This window comes from Drosophila yakuba, chromosome X (assembly GCF_016746365.2).
Source record: "Drosophila yakuba strain Tai18E2 chromosome X, Prin_Dyak_Tai18E2_2.1, whole genome shotgun sequence".
In the NCBI taxonomy this organism is placed as follows: Eukaryota; Metazoa; Arthropoda; class Insecta; order Diptera; family Drosophilidae; genus Drosophila; species Drosophila yakuba.
Genome location: NC_052526.2, coordinates 9382893 through 9397472, shown reverse-complemented (window position 1 = coordinate 9397472; position 14580 = coordinate 9382893). Strand labels below are relative to the sequence as shown.

The window sequence follows — 14580 nt, the reverse complement described above, 5'->3', positions numbered from 1 at the left end:
TTAAAATGGATGGCTGTGATGTAGTTGGGTCATAAATTTGCCTATTCTATTTAACAGATTTATGCTGCTTTTTGCCAATACATTTCTTTTCATCTGCACTGAAAGCATATGAACATGGGTTTGAATTAAAGGTGTTTAAAATACCTTATATATTCCTGATTAAAGACTGCTTTTTCGATTTGGACATGTTTATAATTCTTTCAAGCTTGATAGTTGTTTTATACGTAGGTAGTAGTCTTTTTTTTCTCGCAGTGCCGCGTTTATTTTGATCAAGCTGATCAGGCTGACTGACTGACTTACTGACCATATATGCACATTAATAACTCGAAAAGGCTTTTAGAACGCATTTGCATGGCAGCCGCTGCTGCAAAAGCCGCAACAACATTTAATTCGCAACGATCGCGCTTGCAAATCAAGTTAAGCAACATTTCAAAATGCAATTTCAGCACACCCGCCTGGCATTTTGCTTCGGCTTTGTCTCCCTGTCATTGGGCTTCAATTTGATATTTGTTTCAGTTTCAGTCTCAGCTCTTGTTTATAGTAGCCGTATGTTCAAAACAGCTGTGTAAGCCAATAGCGATTAATATTTATGTCTCATAGGCGAGTGCTTTGTTGGAGTAACTGAGTAGTCGGCCATTTGATATGCCACCCTCTCGATGAAAATTGGATGAATATGTTCTACGGTTTGTTTATTGCAATGCTGGAGCTATTGTCACTTCATTTCAAGTTCTCGTTCTTGAAATTATACCTATAAATGTATTTAATATGGAATTTACAGCTTGAATTTAAAACTTAATGCAAATGTTATATGTATTCTACAAAAAGACTTTTTCTTTATATAATTGATTATTTGAAAACTCAGCGTATGACGTACATTTGCAGTCAAGCCCCAAAATAAATTATATCGTTAGACAATTTGTCGGTTGGGCTTTTTATTTAAATTTAATTCACTTAATGTAGCTTATGGTACATATATCTCCTCGATCGTTTCGCCCTAGCAAGATATGCGTAGCGCTGCTCAGTTCATCGCATATCCAGATATTATCACATAGTGTTTTCGGTATTTTTTGTTTTTTTCTCTCCTCATTATCTCTTATTATCTCATCCTTTACACTCTTTGTGGGTGGCAGATGTGACAGTTGTGGCAGATTTATAGTTATATATATAATACTATATATATTTTTGGGGATACTGCATACTTTTAGGCATCCGCGTAGTCGATCACATCGGCAATTTGGACGGTAACATCGCTGCCGCCGGAGTGATCCGAGCCGGAGTCCATGTGCTCCATGGCCGCCAGGCTGGCAGCGCCATCGAGGCACTCGAAGCTGCGCCTCCGCTGACCCTTGTGACCCAGTGACCTCTGACTGTAGGGCGGCGGCTGGAGCGGCTGGTGCGGTGGCAGGATCTGCAGGATTTGTCTTTGGTTGCGCGTTGAGGTCAGCTGGTTGGGATGGAACTGTGGCGAGTTCTGTAGAGCCTGCCTCAGATCCTTGACAGCTCTTGGCGATGTGGCGCTGGCCGAGCCCTGTGTTCCCGAGGGCGGGCGGCTGGTGGGCGTGGCACTTGGAGTCGACCGCCAAACGGGCGTGGCATAACTGACCATCGTCGATGGCTGCTGCTGTGTCCGTGGGCGTGTCAGGATGCGCATGGGCGTGGCATATTGATATGCCGGTGGCATGTCGTTCGTATCTGTAAAAAATAATAGTATGGTTTTAGTAAAAGAAGAAGAAGTTTACAAGCTGATTACACCAAGATAAAGGGATTAATACATATTTAATATAGATCTAGTTACGGTTACACATAGAAATACAACATAGACATACATACATCATACATATACCAAAGATATTTATAGAAAGAGAGAATTTGGAAACCATCACCATGTTTTAGGGTAGCATTTGGAAATATTTAACTACGATTTGTTTTTACTACCTTTGTGGGTTATTACGTTCCGCATTTGTGAACTGCCTTTTTGCCCATGTGTGTTTCTGACTCGACTCCTTGTGTTTTCTTGTGTAATAATTTTTGGGTGAATATACAATAATATTTGGGTGCTAAAACTACCGTACATGTGTAAGAGTGAGGGGACACTTAAAAAAAAACATATATGTGTTGTTTACGTACTATATGTACGTGTTGTGTTAAAGTTGTGTATAGTTATGCAAATTACGATTTTACTTCGCTATTTGTTTGTATTATTCCTTTAGGTCTACGTCCTTGGCTTCCGATGCTTTACTATATACAGATTAAAGTTTGTAGTTTTCGATATTCGCGTGATTCGTTTTCGATTTTGTCATAATAAATAATTAAATAACCACTATCCGTTCCATACGTAATTAAACATTTAGGGTTATAAGTACAATATTGGATGGTTATATACATATAATAAGGTATTTTTCAGTTAGTCGAGCCAATTAGAGGGGAAAGACTATCTATTGCATTCGATTGGGTTTTTGCATTTTGCAGTTCTGACCGGCGGTTCCGCTCGGAACTACGCCTGTTGTTGGTGCCATTGCAATTGTAGTTGTAGTTGTAGTTGTAGTTCTGATCATTGCCGTACTTACTCGTCGCATTGAACGGCTCCGAGTACGGATCCTCGACGGAATGCGGCGGCGGCACTGAGTACTCGCAGATGAGCGGCTGATCGGGCTCCTGGTAGATGGGCTCATCATCGAATCTGCCCTCACTGGGATTGGGACTGGGCGCGCTGGGTTGTGGCGGTTGGCTATGGGCTATGGCACTGCCACCGACACTCGAAATGTAACCGTCCATGGGATATGCCTCACCCAACGACTCACTGTTGTCACTAGGAGTCACCGGGTGACTCTGCGATATGTGCTTAAGCAGCAGGTTTTCAATCAACTGCGACTTTTGCGGCATGTTTTCCAGTACAAAGAAGATCCTTTCGTGGCACTCATTCTTGCCCAGATGACCGTTGATCAGCTTCAGTATACCCTTGCGCGCGGCACTGCCCTCGCTCAGTTCCATTGCCTGGCGGCACAGTTGTTCGCGAATGTCGTCCTCGATTAGGCATTTATCAGCGGCCCTGCCACCGCCAGCGGTGCCACATCCACTTCGCCAAATCTTGGCACCCACCCAGACAATGGTAACAAGCAACAGGGTGAATATCACAATCACCGATGCAATCATTTTGATGGTCAATTTGGAGTCGCTGAACTGATCACTGTCCGCCTTCGTCAGCCACTGGCCAGCCATACAGTAACGGGTCACATTGCTGCCACACGCCTCGTTGACATATCGGCGGACATTCGTATTGGTGGCATTGAAGCAGTCACCATCACGCTCTGCCACCTGGCACATGATCTCCGATTCCAGATCGTGATCGGTTAGCTCCGATAGCCAGGACTTGTTGCACGTACACTCGTTGCCCACGCTCACCTGGTGGACGCGACAGGTGAAATTGAGGCTACCCGATTGCGGATTCTGCAGTATATTGTTGCGGAAACTGCAGTTCGAGGAGCCAATGTTCAGCTCACAGCGTCCATAGTCCTGGAAGCGATTATTTGCAATCTCCACTTGATCAGCCTGGCTGACACTCAACCAATTGGGCTCCACGTGGCTCATTGAATTGTTGCGTATGAACAGACTAACGGCGGCTATTTGAATGGCATTTGAACGTATCCTTGTGATTCTGCATGGGCAAGAAGGGAAAAATGATTTAGTATGAAGCAGGAAAATTGCCATAGACATATATATATATTATATAGACTCACGTATTTCCAAACATAATCATGGTGGTTATACCACTCTGGCTGATCGCCTGACCCTCAATCGTACCGATCACCGTGTCCAGAATGGCCACTTTATCGCTGTGCAATTTGTTGGTTAGCGCCTGGGTCTCGATCACCGAGATTTTGCAGCCCTCGATGATCAGCTCCTTGATGCTGGTGACATCGAAGGCGTTGCTCATGATCATGTCGATGTGGCAGCGCAATAGGCTCACCTTGCCCATGGACACGCCGAAGATACCCAGCTGATTGATGTACGAATCCTCGACGCGGAGCTGTTGAAACGATTGATTTATGAATATACATATACATATACATATATACGATTTTATACAAGTGACTCACATTTATTCCATACTTGGCAACGCCGGGATTGAAAGCGTTCTTCATCATATTCAGCTGCTTGATCCGCTTGAGGGAACAGTCCAGATTGGTCATCTGAAGGGCATTGGAGAATACGGTCAACTGTGCCACATCCTCCACCAGCAGCTTGTATTCCGCACCTGAAATGTATATTTTTGTTTTGTTAATGCTGCTATGCCAGATAGAAAATACTTTGATCGTTTTTACCTGTCAGGAACTTCTCACGCAAAAAAACGCGCAATACATTTCGTATTTCGATGCTGGGATAGCCACCTTTGTTGTGGCTAAATGCATTGCTGGTTATTTCCACCTGGTCATCTTTCCCCACTCCGATCACACCAAAGTAGTTCACCTGGTTGTCCTGGAAGAAGTTCTCGTACATCACGAACTGTGTGCCAGCAGTCAGTCGCACCTCAATATATTTGATGTTCAGTGGCACCAATAATTTGTCGTTAAATTCGTGTGAGAGCTGTTGGAGACAATAAATAAACAAGATAAGAAATGATTATACTTTTAGCAATTTTATATTCCGTGTCGATTCAACACACATAATGTGTAACTCTTATCTTATCACGGCTTATTTCATCTTATTATTTATCATATATATTATGTATGTTATAAAAGCTAAAGCTGCATAAGCTTATATACTTATTTTAATGGCATACTTATTAGCTGTTTGTTAACTAATTAATTGGCAATAAATAACGAAGTAGCAAAGTATTTCAACTAATGTACATATGTATCTGTGCTGTTGCAGAATTGGAATTTGTTGGCATGGTTTAACCCTTTTAGGAGCTAGCTTATCTACCGAATATGACTCACTTTTCGGCAGCTATTGCAATTTTCTTCGTTTTCTACTTTTTTTTTTTTTTGTTCATCTGGAGCTGCTGTTGCCGGGGGTCTGTGCCGCTTGACTTACATTTCTTGCGGTCTGTATCCCTCACTCTAGTGTTATTTTTAAACGCAGTGTCTGCGACAGCAACAATGGGAGATGCAACAACAGCAGCAGCAACTGCAGCAACAGCAGCAACTGCAACAGCAGCAGCAGCAGTAACAACGCAGCCACATCAGACGACAACAACGACAACTTGACCGCAACGTTCATTGCTCCATTGAAGAAGCAGAACCCCAAGCTGTGGAACTCGAACTCACATTCGAACCATCACCCGAGGGTGCAATTTTCTCATTAAATTAAGTGAAAATAGTTGCAACCCAAAGTGCTGGCGATGGCCACTGACGAGATGTCCACCACGACATATGGTCGCAAATGATGGTGGATGGTCGTGTTGGCGATCACACTGAAGTGCCAAAGATCGTGCTCATTGCGTTAATGAATCTGGATTACCTCGGCCCTTAAGTGAATGGAAAGCCTAGTAGAGTGTAGAGCGGAGCATTTCTCAAGAAATCCCAGGGTTTCAGAGATTTTTTTTTTTTTTTTTTTTTGACGAGGAACATGTGCTTTCAGATTATCTTGGATCATTTTGAAGTGATTTGGTTAAATAATATGAATTAAACGGAAATTCTAATAGGAAATGTAACGTTTCAAAGGCGTTGCGACGATTAATTCGCAGAACAGAAGAAAAAGTATTATTTACTATTATTATTAGTATTAGTATTATTATGGCAATTCTGTTTGATTTGTGACTAACTCACATCCGATACAAAAGTTGGGAGCACACTTCTTGTGAAATACTTGCAATAAACAAAGCCAGCAATAATACGCATTATTTATCATTACAAAAAATCCAAAAGAAATCAAACAAATCTAAGCCATTTGTATTTCTGACTATTGCTGAATATTGACACAATGACACATAATGATGGAACTGTTGACGGAGGGGGCTATGGTGTACTTAAAATGCACGTCTCGATCGGAAAGTCTGGCCACCTGCTCTTTTGTCTGGCCTCGAAGTTGCTGTGCTTGCTGTAGTGGGTTCAATGTCTTTGGATCCGAACCTGAATCTGGATCTTTAGCCCCCCCACAGCTGCATTGGCACAGAGCACACAATTCCTGGTTTTCCGCTGGTTTCTTTCCGAGATTTGTGGCCTTCTTTGCTCTCGTTTTTATTATTATTACTATTATTATTATTAGGATTTTTGTTTTTATTTTAATTTTTTTTTTTTGCCCTCTTCCTGCTGAATGCCCCCCTTTTTTTTTTGTTCTTCTCGGTCTGTTTGTTACACGCCTTTGGGCGCAATTTCTTTCAATTGCTCCAGTTTCTCGCTCTTTTCTCCTCCTAAAGAGGAAGTCTCAATTACGTGTGAGTTTTAATTTGCTTGTTTGTCTGACAGACAGTTTTTCCAAGCGCTTCCCTTCCCCATTTTCTCTCTTTTTTTTTTTTTACATTGTTTTTCCTCTCATTTCCCATTCTCCGCCCCATCGTCCACATTCGGTTTCAAGTTTATGGGAACCATCAGTCGACAAGGAATAACAAACAAAATTGTGGCCAAAATATCTGAAAAAGTTTATGAAGTTCCATCTCGTCAGTCGACGTCCATATATCGTCATAGTATTAAACATATATATATCCACATTCTATAGTAGCTTCTATATATACGAAAAAAATTCCTAAAGATAAGTCATACATTCGAACTTTAAGTAAAAGCCCCACAGAACTTTGCTTCAATTTCACAATATATGTATGTACCTTCAGATAGGAAGTATCTTCTATAAAGACTTTTCTCACTGTGTAGATATGGTCAATATATTAACATCTACGCTCTATATATAGAATCTCTCACTCTTTGTCTGATCCAAACCGATATATCTAAGGGCGCTTTTCTCCAAAAGATTCCGCCTCACAATTTTCACATTTTCCGGGCATTTTTTCGTCGGCGACAACTTTAAGCGATATATTTTTGGAACGGAATCATATAGTATGGAGTATGGAGTATGGCTATGGAGTTTTGGAAGATATAGGATGGCCGGGGTGTGGGGCGGATCGGCGGAAGGCGTGGCAGACAAGCGGAAATAGCTGCCGTCGCCTGGCTGGAAGTGCCAAAACCAAAAACAGAACATAAATAACCAAACAAAGCCAATTAAAAATAAATTATGATCCACCTCGCTCTCTTTCAGTATCTGTATCTATATCTCTTCATTTCTTTATATATTTTATGCGCCCAAGAAAACCAAAACCCGAAATTCAAATGGCATGCTGGTCACATGGCTGGAAAATGGTAGGAAAAGGAGTTTCCCAATGCATTTCCCAGGACACACATGCCCTGCAGCGGGTGCATCTGGTGGTGTGTTATCGTAGCATTATCGGTATATTCAAGATAATGCAAACTTGACACGTTCAGTTGGAAAATGACTACGTGACTTGCTGGCAAAGAAGAATTCTTTTCTTTTCCGAGAAACATAACACATTTAATTCAATCCCTTTGTACTCAAGAAATAATTAGATAATACTGCGTTTTCGCGTTTGAAAACAGTTTACAAAACAGTAGTAAACAGTAGCAATACGATAAGTAAAAATGGTGACATCACTCACTCTTTTCTGTATTATTGCATTAACTAACAACTGGCATTTTTGCACCAAAAACAAAAAACCACCTACGTTTTTTATTAGCAAATGTTTTTTGGTCAGTTGAAGTGCTGAAAACTGCTTTCTCCAATGAAAATACTATACTGCGAAATTGTTTATTCGGTCGATCGACACTGAAATATCCTTCTGTTTACCAATGGCATGATTATAAACAACATTTATGTAACTTCCTCTTGGCTGGCGAATCAAACTAACATTGTTTATCGAATGTCTGGGACTCGTATTATAAGTTAAAACAGAAAGTATCCATATGTCACTTTCCTTTCATTTTCTTGTATATCATATTTTCGATATTATCATATTATCAATTTTCAACCAAATACGAAATAATACATATAATATTTATCGAGAATTATATCTTAAGATAATATACGATTTTTTTTTGATTTTCACAAATGACACCATCCCGAATGACTTGGGGTTTTATGGTGTTTAGGACACAGATTTGTGCAGCCAAAGTGTGTACACACATCGAGTGCATATGTTTTGATAATGTTTCTGTACCCATTTCCATATCGAAGTGGAAAACTCGTTTTCAATGGCTGTGTGGCTTGTGTAAACAATCGAAAGTTGTTTACCGATTGACGGAATTATTTGCAAAATGCTATCTCTTGTATCTTGTATATTGCATGTTGTATATTGTATCTTTACCTACAAATAGTGCACATTCAGATACCTCCTAGCGCGCTGACTTCTGATTTTCCATGATATATGTATGCACATGTATTTTTGTGGCCCACCTCATTGCATTCACACTCCTCTTTTTCCGCTTTTCCTCATCGTCTCACTTTGTTGCTGGTTTATTGTTGTTTTTGTGGAACGAGCATTCAATTTGAGGCAATTGATGGATTTTTAGCAGCTCACAGGCATAACATTTGGTCCCAAGTAGTTTAAGTAGCCATTCGAAATGGGAATTTAAGTAGGCGCATTCCACTAATGCAGAAACACTCGAAACGAAAATAAGCCCCCACCTCAAATTCCTCGTTCTTTACACAGCTAGAAAATGTTGAAATATATTGCAGTTTTCGCATTTACTTGAAAGATAAATAAAAGCAGCAGTTTTGCAGTACAGAATAGTAAGCAATGAATGTTTACGTTAGCAATTGTGAGACCAGCATTAATGCAAATTCTTCTCGCAGTGCAGCTGCATATGCTTAAACCACTTTTGCCTCGAGGAGTTTGCCCTGTTTTTTGTCCAGTGTTCTCCAGCTGTCGACACTATATATGAGGTCTCTATGGCTTATTACTGTCAATCAATAGATTTCAAGGGAGCTATTTGGGCAGGAAAAGTGGGTGGAATGCATTTCCACTTTGTTCTGTTGTTATCCACCCGTTTTTCGTTTTTCGTATTTCGATTTTCATTTCGCTTTCAGTTTCTGTCCACTTTGCACACAGAGAACTGATACTGAACTGCAGGCCCACGCAGCAAATAAATAAATACAATTATGTATCTATAAGATGACGACACATGCGGCGCACATACTCGAATTCAATCGCTCACAAAGAAGCGATAAGTGGCTGAAGGAGGGGGTGGGGAAAGTGTCACCCACATCCGCTGGAAAAAAAGCATCTAAGTTCACTCAATTGCTGAGGAAGTGCAGAATCCAATGGCTTGGATGGCGATAGAGGCGATAGAAGGCATATCTGCATCTATTATGAAACTAGAAGATATATTTTTGGATCGGAGCGAACAAAACATGCATAGGTCATATGTCTTTTTCATATACATATTTATGTATATATAAACACAGATCTTGAGTAGCGGAAAAGTAGAGCATTTGGATTATTGATTACTGATTTGTGTGTAGAAACGGCATTTAGTTCTTGGAACGGCACTCTGATTTGTTTTCTAAACATATTGGCTTAATAAATAACAAAATCAATTTCGAATTGTATGTATTCCCTGCTCAATTAAATCTACATATATACGCGCACGTAGTCCGAATAATTAAAATGACCTTCATATTTCTGTTAATCGAAATACTTTATAGTTGCTTTCAATTAAATATGACAAGTATAACACTAAGTGCCTGCGACTGCAAATCTAAGTAAATGAATTAAAGCATTATTTACTGCAGCCCCTTATCCTTATCGGTGTGGAAATTCAATTATAAATAGCAATCACTTGCATTTTCAATATGCTTATTAGTATAATGAACTGTAGTTCATATGATCTGCAAGATCGTTAAACTTATTCACACAATAACTTGTTTTTGTCATGAAATATATAGCTAATGAATGTGTTTCCAGTTGTAAGCATAATTATTTATGACTAATAAGTAAATATAAGTAAATATAAGTAAATATATATATATATATAAATATAAATATACATATAAAAATTATGTATGTATTTTTATAGATATGCAGGGTGATAAAGACTGCTATCTAGTGTATATATAGTAAGAATTCGATCCATAAACTCAGTCTGCAATCACTTGCACTTGCTCTTTGTTTTCAGAGAGCCGCAGAGAGCAGCAACAAATCCACACACACACGCACACCTGACTCATTAGCATAACCTGTCAAACGGGTTGGTGGAGCGAAGAGGGAGGGAAGGGGGTTTGGGGTGGGGCGTTCCACCTTGTAGAGGGGGCGGCAAGTGGAAGAGGGAGCGGCAACGACGCCGCCTTCTTTCATTTAATTTCATTTCATTTCGTTCTTTCATTCATTTTATTTTGCACGCAGCTTTGGCTTTTGTTTACATTTCAATTCGGCGTGCTATTAATCAAAAAGTGCTGGCAAAGCGCATTTTCTCAAGTCCGGAAAACTATAATTTTCCCCCAAAATTCCAGGGTCGAATACCTTACACTTTACACATTAAGCGAAAAAATTGTTGTTTTTTTCGCAGGCCGATAAAATCTTTGAAGTACTTGGAGAAAAGTATACAGTAAATATTTTGTATACATGTTTTTTTTGGTGTGAAATTAATTTAGTATCCGCTTGATTCCCAAAAGTTTTTAAAATATGTAGGTTTTACTTTCGAAAATCTTAAAATTCAGTTAGCATTACAACAAGAAATATTTTTTGCCATATCGGTACAAAGAAGGATCTTATCGGTACGACGCCATTCGATTAATGACTGTAAAACACACTTGAATTAATCAGCACGGCGTTGATAAAATATTTGGCTGTCTAATCTGTTTAATCGGAGATCTATTAAGCAGATCATCTAGAGGGTTTATTCGAACAATAAAAATGTATAAAAATACGAATTATTGCAATTATCATTTAAATAATGCCAGTACATTCATGCTAAAATATACTCGTTACTCATCAAGTATTCATTTCTGTCGTTACTCCAGAAATTATAAAATTTCATGCTTGTACCTCCACTAGCTTCCACTTGCACTTTTTTTTACATTGGTTTTGTTGTTAAAATGCACCTTGTGTTAGCATAAGATATGTTGGGCCACTTTTGGTATCAAGTGGTTTTATCAACAGCAATATAATGAAGTTCATTTAATAATGTCACAGTATGTCCACAGTAAAAGTGCCACTTTTTCATAGGGAATATTGTTATTAATCACTTGCCACCTTACTTGCATATGGTATGTACGTGTGTATATGTATGTGCAGCGTTACTGCAAACGATTGCAGGAAGTTCTAGTTGTAGAAAGCTTTTAACTTGGCTAAAAGATAAGCCATTGCTGTTCTGGAATGTTCTAGAATGGTCACTTCCAAATGCTGTTTGAATTAAGCCAAGAAAAACCACATTGATTCTGTCACTGTTTTGCCAACTGAAAAACCTTTTATCTAGATATCAAAAGCGATGACCGATTAAGTAATATTGAAAACCGCCTTTGTGCGGTTTTGTGCGACTGCGGATCGATGAGTGATACATAACATACATATGACAAAACCTAAACTCACCGTTTTGTTCAGCTGGTAATCGCAGATGGCCTTAAGATTGGTGCAGAAACAGTGTTGGCACAGGTCCACCCTGTTCTCTCTGCTTTCCCGATTCTCCCGGTGGGCGGCATCCACCAGCGACCCACCAATTTGGGAATAGCCACCCCAAATGGACTGACGATCGGTGCGCTCCGGATAGGTAAATGCATCTTGGCCAGAAAACGAAGCAATGATGCCGAATAGGACCAGTGCAATCCATTCCAAATTCATTCTGGTTTTCTTCACTTTGCCTTCACTTAAGCAAAACTTTTCTCTTATTATTTTGTTTATTTTTGCTATAACAGTTTCGTTTTCGTTTCGGCAATCGATTTTCTCAACAACATAAACCGCTTAGGTCACTCCGCACTATATCGCCTCTCTTCTTTTCTTTTCACGATCGCACGCACTAAAACACATATTAATGCGGCTCTTCGTCATCCGCAGAAATGTTTAAGAAAACAACTTGAGAAAAAAAATGCAAAAAAAAAGTAATATATGTCGTCTATTCAATCCAATGAGATCGTCGCGAGTGCCGTTTGTGTGCGCCCAACTTGTTGCTTCCTCGAGGGCAGTTCGTTAGAGAATGAAACTCGCTTCGGCGATCGGCGAGTAGTACTGGTGTTCCGATTCCATGTTCCACCTTACCGATGAGAGTATGACTCTCCCGGTCTCTCTCATTATCTCATGTCTCATAAGACAATACACTGCAAAGTATACCTTGTAGCATCTTGAATCATGTAATCGGTATTCAACAGAGGTATTTATTTGATTAACTTCGTAACATTTATTGTATATTACATTTATGTATATAACAACTATAATTGAAATCACACGGAGTTTAAAACTTCTCATTGAATCAAAGCTACTCAATGTATGTATATGATCTATTATTGAGGAATGGTGGAAGTGGAATAGTATCGCCCAGTGCATGCCTCTCACTGCATACTATTTCTCTCTCTCCCTCTCTGTCGCTCTTTCTATCTCTTTCTCTCGGTCCCTCTTCGAGACCCCAGACAGCTGATCTCGCGGCTTCTCTGCGGGGCTTTCAGATAAATTAAATCCGCTGAACTGCGCTTCTTATTTCATTTCATGCCGGGTTCATAGATGTCTATGTGTATGTAAGAAGCTCACTCTCTGGAGTAGATAAACCTGAGAAGAAAATAACAAGAAGAATACGATGAAATATACATACATACATATATATAAAAGAACAAGAACAGCTGAAATCCACTTAAAGTCGCCCTTTATTGTTATCTTTTCTGATCCCATATGCATATTCCTATAGTCAACTTACAACTTTGCTACACATTTGTGTTAAGCAGTTTAAATAATTTGTAACGTTCTTCTAATATTGGTTACAAAATCCATACAATCCATTTATATCTAATTTCAATACTTATGTATAAGTCCGTAGAAACTTCAAAGTAGAAAAGTGTTTCGTTAGGGAGGAAATTGGTTAGTAAATTTAATTGAAGCCATTAGGGAGCAATGGATATTGACCCTTCTCCCCATTTCGGTGCATCCCCCACATATTGCGGCAAATCAATTCGCGTTCAATTTGACGGCAAAACGGAAAGCGGAAGTTCCAGAGCAAAAGAGTTAGAGAGAGGGAGAGAGTGTGAAAGAGAGAGAGAAGATCATTACGGGTTGGACGGAGATACGGGTTCCCCGCCCTATCTGAACCACTCAATTATTACATACAACGTCGTATCGGTGATTTCTGCCTGTGTTTCAGTATCACGATATTTTCCTTTCCGAAAACCTCCCCGATTTCCAAAACAAAAATCAACTTATAATGGGGGCGTGCCAGAGAAATCCCCAGAGATATTTGAGTGTACTCAAGCCAAACATTTTGTTTTTATTATTTTGGATCAATAAAATACCCATATCGTTTGAAATATTTAAAGTGATTTTATAGCCTAAGAGTTAATTACCAGACTCAAATGATATTCACGTTCAATTTTCAGATGATTTTTCAGGAGTTGGAGGACACGATTTGTAGGCATTACAGACAGTTGTTTCCAAAAATCGTTTTATTGGTTTTTTATTTGTTTATAAATTGCTGCTTATATCAGTACAATTTATAATATTTTTAGTATGTTCGATTTAGTTATTAATATATTTCTTGTCGGTAATCTCGTATTACATGTATTTGTATTTATCGAATGACGGTTTTTCTTTAGAATTCATGAAATCACGGTTGATATAAATATACGATGATGTTGTTCATACGATCACATTATATTACATATATGTATATTGCAGTGGTTCGACTTTTCATAGAGTTGAGTGTGCGATAAAGATTTTGATGAATGTCATATATTTTGTTTGTCATTGTTTCTTTCTTGCGTTCTGGCTATCCCCTCTTTCCCTCTTTCTCTGTCCCCACTTTCGTTTTGCTGCCATTTGTTGTGCCCCTTTGGACAAGGCAACTCTTCCGCATTTTGTGGCACGATAAAAACTGAATTGAATGAATGAATGAATGAACGATTACATTGCCGCAATAGGGAGCACACACGTCTACCCGTTGCACTCCCTCTCGTTCAATGCCCCCGGCCTGGGCCTATTACTCTATCCCTTTCTCTCCGCTCCACTTCCATTTGTCTGCGAGGGGGGAATGGGAGGCGGTTTCAGGGGGGGTAATGGGGTAAATTGCAGTGGAAACGTGTTTCCCACAGGTAGCTCCCGCACACTTACGCACTTTCACACACATGTGGGACAACTGCCCTTTTCGTTGTTGTTGTTGCTGTTGCTGTTATTTCCATCTCTCTATCTTTGCCTCTCGTTCCTTCTCCCCCCATTTATCGCTTTTGTTTTGTTTTTAGTTTCGCCGTGAAGTGCAGGGTCGCCTTCCATGAGTTTGTGCATTGGAACACTGAAACTCCACTTTCCCCATTCCCCTTTTTTGTTCCCCATTTCCATTTCATTTGTATTTATTTTTTTTTTTTTGGTATTGTTTTATTTGCATTTTATGTAAATAAAAATGTGTGTACGCAGCTTTGCGTGTGTTTCGGTTGGATTCCCCATCC

General features: G+C 39.6%; 2 protein-coding genes across 4 annotated transcripts in view; one reads left to right on the top strand and one right to left on the bottom strand.

The window, feature by feature from the left end:
* Window positions 1-14580, top strand: part of LOC6524773 (E3 ubiquitin-protein ligase highwire) — a 43891-nt gene that overhangs the window by 19291 nt on the left and 10020 nt on the right. The gene's annotated exons all lie outside the window — the stretch shown is intronic.
* Window positions 673-12160, bottom strand: LOC6524774. Of its 2 annotated transcripts, none has more exons than XM_002100582.4 (6): window positions 11534-12159; window positions 4323-4584; window positions 4098-4255; window positions 3738-4027; window positions 2568-3655; window positions 673-1692 (listed from the first exon to the last, which is right to left on the bottom strand). In XM_002100582.4, the coding sequence occupies exons 1-6, from the start codon at window positions 11780-11782 to the stop codon at window positions 1202-1204; spliced, it is 2538 nt and encodes an 845-aa protein (XP_002100618.1). In that variant the 5' UTR covers window positions 11783-12159; the 3' UTR covers window positions 673-1201. The 2 variants fall into 2 exon arrangements, 1 of the variants encoding a protein (XP_002100618.1); XR_005561549.2 differs by having other exon boundaries at window positions 1557-1692; window positions 1936-3655; window positions 11534-12160.

Coding starts and splice junctions, on each gene's coding strand:
- LOC6524774 (XM_002100582.4), bottom strand. CDS start 11,782: ATGAATTTGGAATGGATTGCACTGGTCCTATTCGGCATCATTGCTTCG. Junction 4,585..11,533: donor ATTACCAGCTGAACAAAACG/GTGAGTTTAGGT, acceptor TGTCTCCAACAG/CTCTCACACGAATTTAACGA. Junction 3,656..3,737: donor ATGATTATGTTTGGAAATAC/GTGAGTCTATAT, acceptor TTGCCCATGCAG/AATCACAAGGATACGTTCAA.